We start from the raw sequence: 18,596 nt of genomic DNA on the forward strand, positions 1-18,596 counted from the left end.
GGTCATGCATGTGGGTAGGACATGGAGAGGTGAGAGGGATGGCCTTCAAAATTTGAATAATTTGAAAGGTGGAAAGAGATGGCCTTCAAAATAATTCCAGGCTCAATTGTGGTCAAGGTGAAATTTGCCTGGATTTTGGGTAACTGTAATACTGGACATAAAACTGCTGGCTTGGTTCACTTTAAGTTGGCTTAGTGTGGGTAGTGGTTCCTGAGTATGGAATTTTGGACATGCATTTGTGAAATTCTTGGTGGTTATTCAGATTTCAAGTCCCAGAATTTCATAGTTAGCCAGGCTGTGATCATGTGTTGGCAAAACACTTATGCGCTTTCCCTGATAAATGAAATGCACATTTGCTATAGAACTGCAGAATGCTTTGTTGAAGAAAACTGCTCAATAGAAAATGGTGAAGGATGTAAGGCACTAGAAATAAGGTTTCGATGTGAAGGGTGATGCATTACTTTCACACATGATAAGTCAGAAGGATCTTTTATACATGTATTGACAAAATAAGTAATAAAAGGTTGATTGCTTGTTCCTTTAGTCATTTATCTGTGAGAATGTTACTCATGCAGTGTGTGATACGTTATACATGTACCTGATTCTGAATATGTTTTAATCCAGTGTATTTATTCAGGTGACATGCCTAAACAAGTCTGTACAAGAGATATTCAAATGACATGTTTTATGTGCAGATTTAACACTCAGGTATTTTAGAACTGTGTTCAACAGGTTTACCACCATTAGCTCCAAAGGAGAGAAGGGGCACAACAAAAGGCTGGGCAGTCAAAAATAATAATTTTATCTTTAAAATGAACACTCCAACTGAAACATTAGTAATGCATGAACCTTTGTTTGCAGTTCAAGGAAGATTGTGAACAATGGGAATTGTTTTTTATCCAATCTATCTGAAACAATGCCAGTTTGAAAAGACTGCTATTGAACTAAGTTTAAGTCTTTCTGAGCATTGTTTCCTATCTCCCCAAAGTTAATACTGTTGTGATGGTTGCTGCAGATGGACTTTAGGACACTCACTGTATCAGATAGAGAAGTTGGGGTTTATCATTAGAATCCGAATCTTTGATTCTGAATGGACTGACTGCCTCATTGGAATCCCCCAGAATATGGAGCTAAACAATAATAGGTGTCAGTATTTTTTTAGTGAAAGAAACCAGCACATCAAAGAAAGTGTCTTTATTTATTGTTGGCTTCACTTTCTTGAAACTGCAACCAATAGGAATATTGCAAAGTGTCTTTTGAATTGTTCTCTTTGTAACTCCTATTGGGAGAAACTTGTTTTTTCCATATTTTTCCTCTTTTTCCCATGGACTGAATCTTTCATCTCGGGTATAATTGAATATAGTAGGCACTTTCTTCAGTGGTGTTTGCCCTTTAAAAAGACTTGGAAAGCCAGTATCTTTTACAAATCTCCTGTGGCAGAAAATGCAGGAAGTAAAAATAATGAGAGGCTGTACCGTTCATGATCTGAAACTGCCTGTTCAGCAGTCTGCCTTGCTGTGTGTTGAGAGCATAGACGGATATGCCAGCTAGACAGACCTGTTCCTGAAGTACCATCTATTGGCATGTCAGGTCAATTACATAAGAAACTTGGAACAGTAAAATACACAGTGTGTGATTGAACACAATAGGGAAAGGTTTATGCATTAAAATGAATTGCATAATTTGTGCACCTGTTCTTTCTTTTGTCATTCCATTCTTTCTTGTTCATAAATTGTTGATACGCTGATAACCTAATTCTTAATATTAGCAATTGGCTAGTCTGCAGTGAATCACATTGACCTGTACAGATAGAGATGTTGAAGCACTCTGGTTACTATAGGTGGTCAAGAGCTGAGTAGCTGGAAAGCAGGGAGAACTGTTACATTGGTATTCTGACTTTTATGAGCCATTTTTGTTAAATGTAACTGCTGAAGTGTTTAAATACATTTAGTGAAAGGGAAGTTGTGCTGTATACATTGTCTTGCTGCTCACACAATATTTGCCCTAGGCTTTTAGTTCAGTATCTACAGGAGCTGTTTCAATATGAATGTATTCTAGGCATTCTACAAAATTAGGACGCTTGCATGTTAAGGAAACCACCAGATATTGCCCTGAATAAGTATAAAGGACATCTAAAGGACATTTTACTTTACATAAAAAGGGTGATAGTGCTGTGGTAATATTTATTTTACCTATAGGTGAAATCATTTGAGGCATTTTCAGAAGATTGGTGAAGAATCTTCATTTATTAGTAGGAGAGTAAGATGCAGATACATTCCTTAATGCCACCTAGTGAGTTGGGACTTCAGCCTTACACGTTAAGTGTAGAATGCAAACATTTCTATTGTGGATTATCCCTGGAGGCGTAGAATTTAGCCAGGTGTACCTTACTGGTGAGCTGCAGAATCAATTGGAAGAGATGTATTAAAAATGAATGAATAGAAGCAAAGTAGTTTAGGAAGAGAGTTGGCAGGAGGGGAGGTGAAATGTTTAACAAAAGTATTGATGTTTTAAATGCACAGCAATATCATCTATTAATAATAAATGGTGTGGTATAGAGCAAATGTGCCAGAGTAAGTTATTGCAGTTTATGGATTAGGTCAGAGAAACAAGTAAGCAATGCAGATGGTGTTTGGAGGTTCAGAGACTTTCAAAAAGCATTTTCATGATCATGCTCAGAGGGTGAGGGGGTATGTACTGAAAGGTTTCATTTCAAGAAACCTTTAAAGGAGGAATAATTGACAGAGCAACCCAATATGCAGCTAGATGGGATCTTTCTCTGGGGGGAAATCAGCTGAGTTCTGATAATATTAGTGTCCATGAAGAAATGCATTTGCTATTCTTCTGTAACACTTTTGCAGTAATGTGCAATATATGTGCATATAGAACTATCTCTAGTTGGGTTGATTGACAGTTAGCACTTTAAAAGGAACATTACAAACCTTTATGCGTTTACTCTGAAGCTAAGTCTCACTGAATTCACTGATTGGATTCCCAGATAAATGAGTGTAAAATTGCAATCCAAGAATAGTAAATTCTTTCTTTTCACAGCAAAAGACCAAATAGTAAGGTTGTAAATTGACCGTCTTTAAATCTCTACAGGTGAAGAATGACTTCTTGTCAAGTTATCATGTACAGAGTGAGATTGTCCTGTCTTTTCTCTATTTGAAATAATAATAATAAATTATAAAGGCAAAGCAGAGTAGAATGAGACTGTGAAGAATCAGCTGTCAGGGTTCCAAGTAACAACCCCAACAACAGAAAACTCTGAGGCTTGGATTTCCTCAAAGTTACATTTTATTAGAGATGTCCTATTGGCATATCTGGGGAAACCTGAATCTGAAAGTTTCCAGGTTTTCTCCACCCAAAAGAAAGTTCAAGTTCTGCCCAGCACCCACATGTCCATCACATGAGCCAATCAGGCACCATCCAAAACTGGAGATACCTCCCAGTCACGTCATCGAAGCTTCAGGGCAAGATGGCCTTGACTTTCTGAGAAAGAATGTCATTTTGACTATATCACCCACACTCTATATAATCCCACCTCCCATTTTTCCACAGTAGAACATGTGGCAGGCCTGAAGGCCCAAATGTAAAAGATGGCTTCCAGGTATGGCATCAGCAGCCTTATGTTGAAGATTTCCAAAACATTGGAGAAGCCCAGGGAATCAGAGCAAAGGATCATTTGCTCCAGAAAAAAATCTTTCTCTATGAATAAATACCCATATCCAAGAATAATTGCTGTCTTTTTATTAGTGTTCCTTGGATTGTCTCACATTTTCTGGGATAATTTAGATGCATTTTTATTTCTTCAGTATAAGAGTAAATTGTTATACTGAAGAAAGAGTATCAAGACAGATAACACGTGAAGGTCCTATTGGGATTATGGTGGATTACATGTGAGACACTGTCTGAAAGCTAGATGGTGCTAGTACTACTAAGTAGTTGTCAAAAGAAAGAAGTGGGACTATGGTGAGACAACCCAGAGGATTTCTGAGGGAGAAGATTTAGGTCCTCCAAGCATTTATGTTGCAGGATTCAACAGCTGGGAGAAGGTCATGTTAATTTTGCACATGCTTGGGAGAGAAAGGACCATTGGACTTACCTGAAGGGTCATTTTCAGGGCGCTGCAAAAGAGAGTCCAAGCAAGGGTTAAATACAGCCAAACTGCCCAGAACTGAATTGAAACTTTAAGCCACGCCTCTGGTGCTGAATATCTCCAGATTTTTCAAGGAAGACGTGAAACTCTTGCGCGCTGAGAAGTCCAACATCGGATCAACCACAAACAGAACAGGAACAAATCCAACCGGAACATCCAAGGAAAAAAATGTGATAACAGCAGAGCCAGACCCCAGGGTGGGGTGGACACACCTTTGCAGCACCCTGAAAATGACCCTTCCGGTAAGTCCAATGGTCCTTTTCCAGGGTGCTGCTCAGGAGAGTCCAAGCAAGGGACATACCCAAGCTAAATGTCACTAGGGCAGGAAGCAGAAGCAGACAGGGTCTCTCCGCTGGAATGAATACCCTGCAGCACACACTTCCCAAAGGCCCCTTCCGCTGAAGCAAACTTGTCCAACTTGTAATTCCGCACAAACGGAGATAAGGAAGTCCATGTGACCACTCTGCAAATCTCCTCGATGAGAGCCTGAGTTGCCCAGGCCACGGTGGTAGCAGCACTTCTGGTTGAATGCGCCGTGATGTGACTGGGTACCGGCCGAGACTGCAGAACATGAGCGAGGGCGATGCAGGCCCTAAGCCACCCGCCAATTGTAGACGAGGAAACCTTCTTGCCCTGAGACGACAGCTGGAAGGATACAAATAGTGACTCAGAACGACAAAAACCAGCTGTACGCTTGATGTACCTGTGTAGTGTTCTGCGTACATCCAGCTTGTGCCAGCATCGTCATGTGATGACCCTGAATGCCCGTCTGAAAAAGAATCAGGGCCAACCGGACCGCTCTCAGCTCCAGCCAGTTGATGCTGTGTGATGCCTCGGCTGAGGACCACCTGCCCTGAGCTATCTGGTTGCGGAAGTGAGCCCCCCCAACCATACAGACTGGCATCCGTTGTGATGGTGAGCTGGCTTGGCTCCTTGAATGGAGACCCCTTCTTCAGGGCAGGAGAAAACCACCACCTGAGCGAGTGACGCACCGTCACGGAGATCGATATGAGCCTTGGTGAGCTGCTCTCGTTGGTCCTTTGATAAGGAAGGAGGAGCCACTGGAGGGGACGAGAGTGAAGACGTGCCCACGGAACGATGGACAGGCACGAGATCATCTTGCCGAGGAGTTGCGATAGCTGAATGATCTTGGCACAAGGAGATCGCCGTACCTGCATGACCATCTCCCTGAGGCTTGCCACCCACTCCGGCGAAAGGAAGACCTGGCAGGCGACGGTGTCGATAACGGCCCCTAGATGCTGAAGCCTGGTTGTTGGGTGAAGGTGGCTCTTTTCCAAGTTGATGGAAAACCCGTGAGTCTGAAAAACATGCATCGTGTAATGCAGATCCCTGACTGCCTGCTGGGGGGATGACGACTGGATGAGCACATCGTTGAGGTAGCAGTGCAGCCGCACCGGGCGCAACCTGAGGAAAGCCGCCACAGGTGCGAGGACCTTCGTGAAGGTCCTGGGGGCCGATGATAGGCCAAATGGCAGGACCCAGTACTGGTAGTGCTGACCGGTGTAAGTGAACCTCAGGTATCTGCGGTGGGCTTTGCGGATGGGTATGTGGAGATAGGCCTCTTTTAGGTCTATGGAGGTCAAGATGTCTACCGGCCTGATGCAGCCCAGGATAGATTGGACGGACTGCATCTTGAACCTCCGATAAGTGATAGGATAATTTAATCTCTTTAGATCTAGGATCCCCCTCCACCCTCCGGAGTTCTTGGGGACCAGAAACAGGATGGAATAGAAACCTGTCTCCTCCTGACCAGGTGGAACCAGCTCTATCGCCCTGATCTCCCTGAGATGTCTTACTTCCTGTTCCATGAGAGACCTTTTGACTGGACATGAGGGAACAGGACACCTGATGAAATGACAGGGAGGAAGAGATAGGAACTCTAGGGTGAGACCCAGTTGGATCGTTTGTAATACCCACTGGTCCGACGTGACCTGCTCCCATTGGGCGTGGAACAATTGGAGGCGCCGTCCTATGGGAGCTGATTCCCGACAGTCACTTATACTTTCTGAAAGGAAGGGAACCAGACCTTCCCCCTGAAAGGGACGTCTGGAGTAATACTGTTGGCGACCCCTGTCCCGAAAGGACTGACAGTCCTGGGACCTGTCCACCTGCTGGTTGAATGGCCGATGTGACGGAGCGGAACTGGAGGAAGGTTCCGTGTTCCGAAAGGACTGCCTCCTGTAGGAGTAGAAGCCCTTCTTGTTGGATTTCTTAGAAACCGACAGCATCACCTTCTTTTTGTCCTTATTTTCCACTAGGACTGGATCCAGGACCTCCCCGAAAAGCTTGACCCCTTTGAAAGGGGCAGAAACCAACTTCCACTTGGAACACATGTCTATGTTCCAGTGCCTCAGCCACAAGAGAAGCCTGGTGGTAACATTTGAAGCCAGGGCCTGAGAAGTGAACTTAGCCGTACTGCGGGTGGCATCGGCTGTATACTCAGTGGCTGCCATGATTTTGTTAATCTCCTGCCTCAACTTGGTATTCTTAACCGGAGCCCTCACCATTAACTGCCTCAACCAGAGGAGAGCAGCCCTGGAAAGAAAGGAAGCCAAGGCGGACATCTTAATTGCCCATGCAGCCACCTGGTGCGTTTTATGACAGGCATTCTCAGATTTCTTATCCTCAGCTTTAAGACCCTCTAACAGATCAGGCGGAAGCACTGACGTTGAGGTGAGGGTCTGCTGCCTGCGATCCGAGCGGCGCCTGGATGTTAATCAGGAGGAACGAGAGTGAGCCCAGAGTGTAAACGAAAGAAAGCTTAAATACACTCACTCAGGTTGTTCACACCCTAAATTAAGCAATACTCACAATATAAAGCTCAAGAGAGTCTAAGCTAAGTAATAGAAATGAAGAGAAACTCTAAGCGCGTCCTACTGGGCTAACTGAATTGAAAAAATCTGGAGATATTCAGCACCAGAGGTGTGGCTTAAAGTTTCAATTCAGTTCTGGGCAGTTTGGCTGTATTTAACCCTTGCTTGGACTCTCCTGAGTAGCCCCCTGGAAAATGTGGTTGCTGTTTTTTAATACATTGGGGTAGTTTTAAGTTTAGTTTCTCGTATTTTCCTTAGCAGGATCATGGGAAAAAATCAAGAGAGAGAAAAAAGCAAAGGTTAGTTGAGAAGAGTAAGAGAATGCTATTTTCAGGAGGGGAAAACATCTAAGCAAATGTTCTCTACATATTCATCTTACTGTTTATGAAGTCATATATTTTAAAGATTACTTTATTCCCTTCCAAGGTCTCTAGTACTATATTAAATTTCAGAATGCTCCCTCCCCCCCCCTCTCTCTCCCTCCCTCCCAGGATTAAGTGTTTTGCTCTAAGGTACATGTTTATTCTATATTGCTGTGTTTCTTCAATCAAATGCATCTAAGCTGTTTATAAGCTTACGGAACAACGTAATTCTAACAAAATAACTAGATTTTGTAATCTGTTTCCTATATTCCACCTATCTTCTCAGAAACCTTGAGAATTGCCCCTCAAAATAAAAGGAAGTGACTGCCCCTTCCAAATTTGACCAAAGAACTCCACATAGCTGTTAGAACTTGAACTTTGAACTTCATATTTGTTCTTTCTCATTTTTAATAGAAGCTGTCAATTAAAGGTCAAATATTGTAGGAAAGGCACCACACAATATTCTTATCAGATACTATCAAGAACATTTAAGCATCCCTCAGCTTTTACTACATTCGGGATTTTCTCCCTCCTGTCTTTATCATTCTGCTTCTCCTACCCCGTACTTGTTTTAGCTCCACATATTCCCCCTTGTGCCACGAGATTGGAATTTTCCAGCAATTTCTTCTGTGCAAATCACTTACGAAGTTTAGCTGCTTTTGCCCAGCTGGTCTTCACTCTCTCAAATGCATAGCCACAGGCCATCACCAGGACTGTGCGGCCTTGAAAGGAAACACGTGTTTACATTGTCTGGTTCTGAGCAAGAATTGAGTGCTCTCAATTCTACCAGAGAACCATAATTTCTTTTTGAATAATGTTAGAGTCACCTCACAATCTCTCAGGGAACCATTGTTTGGAGAGGATTTCACTAGTTATTGATTGGATAAGCCATTCTTCTCTTGATTTCTCTCAGGAAGAGAAGGAGAGAATCAGGTAATACAATAAAGCTGTGAATGAAAATATGCTATGAACGAGCAGCTACTTTTAGTGGCTGAAAAACTCCAGTCTCCAGCAGCATAGACATGGGATCCACTTTGTAATTAAACTAATGCTGCTTAGCATAAAAAGCTAGCAGCCAAAGGAAAATAAGAATCCTGAGCAAGTTCACTCATACCTAAAGAGATCAGTTATACAGATTATGATTAGAGCTCTCCTTTCCTTCTTCTGATCCCTTCAGCCTCACCATCTTGCCACAAGTCTAATTGCCATAATTTCCCCACTAATGTCACTGAACTATGCACTCTTCCATTTCATAGAATGATTGTAGTTTTGTTGTCAAAACAGCTGATTCCCGTATTTTAACAAGCTGCATTTAAAGGCCTGAGATGGAAAATTTAAAGCAAGCCCCCAAAGAGTAAGCATAGCTGCTTCCAATGATGATTTAACATTGGAGGGGCAACCCTGTAGTATTAGGCCAAATTTCATTTTTCTACGTACTACACCAACTCTTGCCACATCAAATGGCAGGTTTTCCTAGCCCTGGCATCCAGCAGACAGCTTAGCAATGTAATTCCTAGATTCCCCTTGCTAGGACAAGCTTTGGAATATGATCCATATCTTGAGGGCAATGTGGAAAGCCATCCATAAAACTCACTTCCTTTGCTATGTGTATGTTTTGAGTTTCTGAGAGATGACATGATCTCATATATTCAATGCACAATTGTTCTGGCTCTCTTTTTTCCCCCTGTAGCTCATGGGCCATTCAGAGCACAATAGTTCCCTATCTCTGATCTTTAAAAAAAATCAAAGTGATCTCTTTTGAATTCTGTTCTTATTATCATATCGCAAATATACCCGTTTCTCCCAAAATAAGACCTCTCTGTATAATGAGCCCTATCAGGCTTTTGAGCACATGCGCTAAAATAAGCCCGAAAATATTGCAACACAGCAGCAACCATGAGATGACCATGCTCGTCACCTCCTGCACCTCAAAAATAATAAGACCTCTCTGAAAATAAGGCCAAGTGCTTATTTTGGGGGTCAAAAGAAAATAAGACCCACCTGTCTTATTTTGGGGAAAACACGGTATCATTATCCAAAATAAGGCCTGCATAAGACATTCAACTACCTTGGTGCTATAGTATTCTAGGACCCATGCCAAATAGTTTGCTTTCTGCTTGCCGCAAATGGAGCTGTTCCTCTCAATGTATCTCTAAAGGCACATGTTGCCCATTAAAATTCAATAAACTTTTCCAATATTTTATAACAAGGGATTGCTAAATAAAGGGATGTGATATTAGAAAGAGATGGCAATATATTGCAGTGCAATGCTTTCAGTTGAACACTCTTTTTATGATCTCATTCATCCATTGTCTTCAGTATTGGCAAAGGAACCACAAGGAAGATTACAAAAAGTTATTTTTTCCAAACATTATCTGGCTTTCTAAACAAACAGAAGCTATCATTTTTATGTTCTGTTGAAGCCTGTTTCAGTAAAAATTTCAGTAATTTACATGTTCAAAGACCTAACTTTAGTACCGATACATTCACTTTACTTTTTTCACATAAATAGTATTTGTATATCAACTGCTACATTTCATAATGCAAACTAATTTAAATGAATGTTTTCAATCATGAGTTCAACTGAGTCACATTTTTTTCACTACATGATCAGAACTGCAAGGAAATTTGTTTCCATGCCAGTGAGAATTCCCATACTTCAAGAATTTCAGGCATGTTAAAACTTCCTCTCAATGGGTAATGCTAAATCCAAGAGGTGGGGGAAGGGAGGGAGGGAGCATGGGAAGAATTCAAATCAAATCCCAGAGATGGCAGATTGAGAACCGCTGCTATAGAAATAATATGTGGAAAATTGTATCCATTTACGAAGTGCAAATGCAAACACACTTGAGCGTGAAAGAAAGTATGACCATCTTTCTTTCAAGAAACACATTCCTCTATTTGCAACAGATCAGTTCCAAAACACAAAATTTGTGTTTAATAAGAGGCAAACACTTTTGAAACAAAAGTGGATGTTTTAACACGTAGGTATTGTTGATGTCAAAGGTAACTTTCTGGCAAATACTCATTATTATACTATCTATTCCCAAAGTAAACACTGACTATTCATCTCATTTAAAGCTATCTGCCTTTGGTGTCTAGAATTGTGAGAATTGATAGCAAGACATCTGAAAGACCTTAGATGACATAAAAGGGGACATTTTGTTTAAATGGTTTGCTTGAATTTCTCCTTTCTTTAGGGCAGTGGTCCCCAACCTTTTTATCGCCGCGGACCAGTCAGCCTTTGATAATTTTACCGTGGCCCGCTGAGCGCGCGCAGGGGTGGGGGGGCGTTGTTCTGCAGCGATCATGGCCCCCAGCCATTAATGTCTAAACTGCTGCAAGATATACTTAAATATTGATAAAATGTGAGGGGGTGTACTCACTTCTGTGATATCTATCCATCCATCTCTGTCTCTGTCTCTCTCTGTGTATATATCCTCTATCTATCATCTATCTATCTATTTATCTATTTATCCATCCTTCCATCCATCCATCCATCCATCCATCCCTCTCTATCTATCAATCACCTATCCACCATCTATCTATCTATTCTAGCTGGCTGGGCAATTTGGGGAGTTGAAGTCCAAAAGTGTTAAAGTTGCTGAGATTGAGAAATGAGGACGAAACAAAAGGGAAGAGAATGAAACAAGGTCGTAGAGAGAGATTGCAAAATGAAAGGGCAACTTCTCTTTTTGTTTCCTTCCACCCTCACCACCCCCACCACCCCCACCGTGCCTCTCTGGCAATTGGCTGCCCAGGAGGTGGGGAGGGGAAGATGTTTCACAGACAGCTGCCACCCGCCCATCTCTCTCTCTCTCTCCGCCTGCCCATCTGACCTCGGCTGCTCCACGGCGGAGACCCCAGAAGGCAAGCAAAAAAAAAAAAAAAGGGCTCAGGAGTGGGGGAAGAAAACAAACCCCATCACGTTCCTATCTGTGAAAGCTCCCCGCTCCCTTCCTGGGCAGCCAATTGCCAGAGAGGCAGTGTGTGTACGTGTGTGTGTGTGGGGGGGGTTGGCAGCCCGCAGCGCGCCTAGTCCGCTGTGGAACGCGCTGCCACCCGCCCAGCGCTCTCTCTCGCTCTCTCTCTCTCTCTCTCTCTCCCCCCCTCCAATCTCCCGCTTCTGCTTTGACCGGCCAGCAACTTGTCCCCGCTTGCCCGGGGACTGGCCTCTGATTGGCTGGCGGGGAGAAAGCCTCGCCAGGGAAGGAGGCGAGGACTCCACGGTGACGTCATGGGGATGGCGCCCCCAGGTAGCGGCGAACCGAACGCGCTCCGTCTCCACGGGCTACCAAGGCGGGCGGGCGGCCGGGGTGGGAGTGGGGTTTGGACCGGAGAGGCGGCTCTCGGGTTCGAGTCCCAGGGTTGATCTCAGGCTGCGCATGTGGGTGAAGAGGCAGCAGGGATCATGGCCCCCGGCCGCTGCAGCGATCATAGCCCCCGGCCGCTGCGCGGCCCGGTGCCAGGTACTCCACGGCCCGGCACCGGTCCGCGGACCGGGGGTTGGGGACCACTGCTTTAGGGTTTTGGCTAAGTATGAGTTGGGTAGCTGTAAGAAACTAAACTTATGAATGAATAAAAACATTCCTATTTTGACCCCCGTTCTCTTCAGTGTATCATTTCAGATCAGCTCTATAGTACAGGAGCCTATGGTGGAAATAGACAGTGTATTGCTTTAGATTGCATTCCAACAATCTTGCTGTTAGTCATTTTGCTAAAGTTAAGCGGAATTGAATCCAAAACATTTGGAAAACACTGTTGCCTGTTTTAGGATAAAGATTTTTAGACTACATTTATCTTTATTATGGTATGTTAAGGCTTAATAAAAATGAGCCACTAGGAGAAGTGTCCTGGGCTAAAGTTGGTGAATAATAAATTCAATAAAATAAAGATTAAAATATTATTTGTCTTGCATTGACCAGTACGTTTGAAGAAAAATGTGAAATTGTTAGCAGATGACCACATTTATTTCTTTGCCATCCTCTTTTTTTCCTCCCCTCTCCCAACCATAGAATAACTGTTCAGCTGCTCTGAACTCTGTATCCATAAATATCCACTGTATCATCTAGTGAGTCTTTTGAAAACAAAACAAAATCCATTTTGATTAATTCTAAAATATTACTAAAGTTTTATGGATGAATTTTATATGCATACCATTCTGGATATTTTTCATTCTCAATTTTTCTTCAACTTGCCATTTTTTAAATAATTGAAGACTTTGTACAGGAGATTTGCTGCTAAAGTTTGGTGACAAATGAAGAAAGAACTATAAGGCCTCATAGCATTGCATAACCTGTTTATTTGCCTGAAAAATGTCTGTATTATGTAGACAGCAACTCACCAATATAGTTGCTTAAGCCACTGATCAGGTGATTGGTACTATAATAGTTACGATTTATAGTATGGATAGTTTAAATATTGAGCCATATTTTTTGTCACATTGGTTTGGAATAATTCTGAAGAGATACTTGCAGTCCACTAAGATAAGAGTGCTTATTTCCATTAGATCTTATGAATATGATGTATTCTGAAATGGAGTAAATTTATCATTATGTACATTGAAGACACTTGTAATTCTGCACTACCTTCATTATTGGTATTTGGCTGGAAACACCAGCACAGAATTAACCATCTTGTCCCTACTTTTACTCTTAAGGAGCCTACTTTTTAAGTAGCAAAGTTCTCCCTAAGAGGTTTAGCTGTTTTAAATAGTAGCATGATGGACTTCTTGTAACTTTGAGGATAAAGTAGTTGTGCTATAATGATTTGGAAATGTTGCACTCTGTGAATTGACAAACTTGTTCCTGAAATTTGTATAATTACATTCCTCTATTTTTAACAATAGATGCTCATCTTTAGGACTTCTTAATAGCAATTAAACTTACATACCTTACATACTTCACAGCACTTTACGGCCCTCTCTAAGAGGTTTACAGAGTCAGTCTATTGCCCCCAACAATTTGGGTCCTCATTTTACCCACCTTGGAAGGATGGAAGGCTGAGTCAACCTTGAGCCTGGTGAGATTCGAACTGCCAAATTTCAGTTAGCGGGCAGTCAGCAGAAGTAGCCTGCAGTACTGCATTTTAACCACTGCGCTACGGTGGCCCAGAATTTATATATTCTATGATTATACTGCTGAACTGTCATGTGATGCGCCCCGTTATAACTCTCTTGTTTCTTTTGTTTTCCCCGCAGATTACAATTATCTTTAAATCCTACCAAGACTGTACAGACCAGAAGGTGTATCAAGCAGTAACCGATGATTTGCCAGCAGCTTTTGTAGATGGCACAACTAGTGGTGGAGATGGGGACCCCAAAAGCTTGCGTATTGTGGAAAGAGTGAGTGGCAAATACGTGGAAATGCATGCTAGATACATTGGAACTACCGTGTTTGTGCGACAGCTTGGCCGTTACTTAACACTATCCATTCGCATGCCAGAAGAGCTAGCCCTGGCTTATGAAGAGAGCCAGGACCTGCAGCTCTGTGTGAACGGCTGCCCTTCCAGTGAACGCATTGATGACAGCGGGCATCTTCCTTTACCAGTGAAGGGGCAGCTTCTTCCATCTGGTGCTTCAAGTCACACCCGTTCTATATATACACTGGAGAGTGCAACCACCAAGTGCCATGAGAAGATGCTGCTGAAGGACATCTATTTTCATTCTTGTGTGTTTGATTTACTCACCACCGGTGATGCCAATTTCACAGCTGCTGCACACAGTGCCTTGCAGGATGTTGAGGCGCTGCATCCGAGAAAGGAGAGATGGCACATCTTCCCCAACAATGAGGGCAGTGTTCAGAGGGGAGAATTTGGACTTGGACTTGTAGGCTTTCTGCTTCTTGTGTTTTTGTAGGATCCTCCCCTATTTGGTGGTTGTTGTAGAGAACAAAGTTTTAAAATATATATTGTCATAATATATTAAGAACATATATGTATATACCGTGTATATGAAGGGATGCTTTTTTGTCCTGGGAGATCCAGAGGATTGTATATAATTGTGTTATCCTTTTTCTTACGTACGTTGGATGTAATATTCTTTTGATTGTAATATTTTTTTGCTTTGCAGTTGGTGAAACATTTTATAATGTCCTCTCATCAGGACCTAATAGAAAGCACTTTATTTTTTATATATTAACTATTTATGTGTATCTAGGTACAATGTAAAGCATATATCCATCTGTACATATATCATACCCAGTATGCCCTCTAGGTATTGCCTAGCTTAATTCATACACTTATAAGTTTTATTTGATTCCTTTTCATTATTTTTTGCCATTGTTTTGGCCAGTTATGGCAATATAAGAATCTAGCTAGGTAGATAATGTAGACCTAGGTCTAAGACAAGCCTAGGACTTACATTGGACCCTGGGCCAGTAGCCTCCATTTCATAGGAATGCAGCAATTATTTGCCATCAGCCCTCAGAATTAGTGCATTCACAACTGCATCTTATTGTTTACTGATGCAGCAAATCTCTGCTTCCTTCCAAGAATTGCTCTTTAGGATTAAAAATTGTACTTGGGTTCTAATATACAAGTTTTGTATACAATATTTTGTATACAAGTTTTCTATGAATTTTGCGAAGGACACACATAGAAAGCTGTGTCTCTCTTCTTTCCAGATGTATATGAATGAGGCCTAACGACTTTCCAAAACTTTTTGGGGCGGGCTAGGACTCAAATCTTTTTCATATCTATATGGATGTCTTCAAGTGGTTTGTATTAAATGTTGTACCCTAAGATAGTGGTAGGCCTTACTTGCTTACAACAACAACAAAAAAACATAAAAATGGTTAATGAGCATAATTTTTGAATTGTCTGAAAAGACAGGTAGAAAATTAAGAAAATGGATATTGCTCAGGAGGTTAGGACTACTTAATTACCATTCCTTTGTCAATTTTAGTAAGTTGCTCAACTGCAAGACTTTCTGCATTGGTCTAAGTACAAACATACACATAACTAGTGTAAAAGACTGGCAGATTTATTGTAACATCAGTTTTAATAGACTACAATCTTATATATTGCATCTGTGATACAAGCTGCAGCCAGTAAGAACTTAATAACACAATTAAAACTTTTGGGTGCCCAAATGCCCTTTTGGTTTTTTTTTCCTTTTGTGTAACTGAGGAGACTGCAAGTGTTCGTACTTACAGTGTTTTATTTCCTGTGTGAAAATAGCTCCTTCTAACTCTTGCACTTAGGTCCTTAAAATATACTCCAGGCACAGAGAAATCTATATAAAACATTCACTGCCAGCTGAACAAAAGCATTTTTTTTACTCTTCTTAGCAGAACATAATTTACTATGCTAGCAACTAGGCTGACAACAAGCCTACTTCAGACCATTTCAGGTTAAAAGTGATTTAAGGATTGCTGGAGTTTCAGCTTGCTAAAAACACTCCGCTTTAGCTACACTTAATGAAGAGCAATCAGCAAAACCAGGAATTAGGAAGGCATGGTGGTTCCTTGGACTGTGTAATGGTACATGCTCCTTTGGAAATGGGTTGCTATGTTTCAAGTAAGGATTTTACCCAGCATTTGAGACTGGAAGAGTCAAAGATTGAAGCTGCCACCATTATCCTGTCTTTGGATTTAGTCCCGTTGTCCTTCCACGTGCTCAGTATCTATCATTGAAGTGGAAAAACATTGGTTTGTAATAATGATTAGAATTGTATCCTAGTTATGCACATACTTCTAACTTGCTTGGCTTGGATTCATGACATGCAAATTCTTGTGAAGCTTGAGTAAATCCTCCCTGTCTGCTTTAAAGTGACAGCACCATAATAGTATAAACTTGTACTTAAAGTCTCCAAATACAAGCAAAATTGCTTGCTAGTTTGTATATTCAAAATGTGCCTGATGTCAGAGTGTTAGGATGAACCTAAGGTTCAGTTTTTGTGGCTCAAGTAAATGACAATTTTTTCAGCTACAAAATGTTTTAAAATTCTGCCTTTGGTCAGTTGTTAAGGCAATAAGGCAACAATATGAAGCCAATCTTATTGTATTTCTTCCCCTGTCCCCTTTCCAGTCTTGTATGGAGAGAGACATGATGGTCTTAGAATAGTTGAATTTTTTCATATTTTTATGTGCCAAGTGAAAAGGTATTTGTGGAAGAAGTCTGGTTAGACAAGTCTAGAGTTGTAGCTACAATGTAAGCCCATTGTAAACAACAGGTGTATGCTAATTTTCTGCATTCCCAAAATGTGCATACATGCATGCACTGACAAAGATACATAACAAATAACTAAAAACTATGAAATACAGAGATTAATCCTATTTTGGAAAAATTAGTATTGGGAATGCTTTTTTGCTTCTTGTCCTACTGTGCGATTTCTTAAGAAAATGTTATTCGCACATATTGGTTTTTAACAGTCCACCATAGCCAAAATAACTTTAGTTAATGCCAAACATATAAATGTTTGAAGTTAATGAGTGGTCTCTGGGAGAAAATATATACTTAGAGGGAACACTGGTTTTCACAGATACACTCCAACTGTCTCTTTCTTTTAGAAGGCTTCAGACTTATGATTGAGAAAAAGAATACAAAGCAAAATCCACAGTATGCCCAATATTTTGCAAACCGTTTTAGATGTGCTTCATGGCTATACTATTAAGTATATGTTTGTGTGAAAAAGAAAAGTGACCGTGCAGTGTATACTTTAAATTATGATAGAATAATAAAGTTACATATCATGCTGTGGAATGTTTGTGCCATTACTGACCCCTGCTGGTTGCCAGTATATAATAATTGACGACTAGTAATGTAACTAAAGGTGTGTTTCAATCAAATCCAACCAATCTCCAAATTTTGAGAGGAAAATGGAGGCCTGAAACCAAAGCAACAGCTTATCGAGAGGAGACTAAAGCCCCACAGAGCAATTAAGTGAACAGTGAAGCTTCATGAATAATGTAATGGTTTGGGGTGCTGCAGACAGCCAGACGCTGTGTCTGCAAATATCAACTACCTTCCATAAAAATAAGGATGGGAGTGGGAGAGGAATGGATTCAACTGTGATTGACAAGTCCATTTACTAATTGCAGGATTAATGCCAATGTTGAAAGAGTTCTGTAGAAGGTGTTTGGAGGATGGATGGTGGAGGTCTAATCAAAATTACACTTGATTCCTTTGGAGAAATAAACTGTCTGGGGTCTTAGGCAAAAATGGTGAGAAGTGCCCATTGCGATCAACTAGTTCTTTCCAAAGGGCTTTAGGGGATCACTGTCTGTCTTAGGACAAACTTTAACCGTTCATGAACTTTAGCTGAATGATGCTTATAGAAACTCCTCAAAATATTTGCTTGAATTGTGCAAGTGTTAAAGGATATCACTTTCTTGTAGCATGTTAAAATATTCTACTGTTGGTTTTGTCCTAATACAATACAATATAATAGAAGAGTTGGAAGGGACCTTGAAGGTTTTCTAGTCCAACCCCCTGCCTAAGCAAGAAACCCTATATCGTTCCAGATAAATGGCTATCCAACATCTTAAAGACTTCCAGTGTCGGGGCATTCACAACTTCTGGAGGCAAGCTGTTCCACTGATTTAATTGTTCTAACGGTCAGGAAATTTCTCCTCAGTTCTAAATTGCTTCTCTGCTTGATTAGTTTCCACCCATTGCTTCTTGTTCTACCCTCAGGTGCCTTGGAGAATAGCTTGACTCTTCTTTGGGGTAACCTCTGAGATATTGGAAGACTGCTATCCTGTCTCCCCTAGTCCTTCTTTTCATTAAACTAGACATATCCAGTTCCTGCAACCGTTCTTCATATGTTTTAGTCTCCAGCCCCCTAACCATCTTTGTTGCTCTCTGCACTCTTTCTAGAATCTCCACATCTTTTCTACATTGTGGTGACCAAAACTGAATGCAGTATTCCAAGTGTGGCCTTACCAAGGCATTATAAACTGGTATTAACACTTCATGTGATCTTGATTCTATCCCCTCTGTTTATGTAGCCTAGAACTGTGTTGGCTTTTTTGGCAGCTGCTGCACACTGCTGGCTCATATTTAAATGGTTGTCCACTAGGACTCCAAGATCCCTTTCACAGTTACTACTATTGAGCAAGGTACCACCTACACTGTACCTGTGCATTCCGTTTTTCTTGCCTAAATGTAGAACCTTACTCTTTTCATCATTGAAATTCATTTTATTAGATAGTGCCCAATGTTCAAGTTTGTCAAGATCCTTCTGTATCTTAAGCCTGTCTTCTGGAGTGTTGGCTATTCCTGCCAGCTTGGTGTCATCTG

The 18,596-nt window shown here is 41.4% G+C and overlaps 1 protein-coding gene across 4 annotated transcripts in view; it reads left to right on the forward strand.

Moving 5' to 3' along the window:
* The window catches only part of RGMB (repulsive guidance molecule BMP co-receptor b), a 31,854-nt gene extending 14,797 nt beyond the window's left edge, over window positions 1-17,057 (forward strand). For all 4 annotated transcript variants that reach the window (XM_014070827.2, XM_014070828.2, XM_014070829.2 and 1 more), the window contains one exon: window positions 13,555-17,057. In XM_014070827.2, the coding sequence (XP_013926302.2) occupies window positions 13,555-14,211 (657 nt within the window). In that variant the 3' untranslated portion in view covers window positions 14,212-17,057. The remainder of the gene's footprint in view (window positions 1-13,554) is intronic.
* The last annotated feature ends 1,539 nt before the right edge of the window (window positions 17,058-18,596 follow it).

The sequence above is a fragment of the Thamnophis sirtalis genome, unplaced genomic scaffold, assembly GCF_051295495.1.
Source record: "Thamnophis sirtalis isolate CommonGarterSnake01/CBP01778 unplaced genomic scaffold, rThaSir2_p1.2 scaffold_5, whole genome shotgun sequence".
Lineage (NCBI taxonomy): Eukaryota > Metazoa > Chordata > Lepidosauria > Squamata > Natricidae > Thamnophis > Thamnophis sirtalis.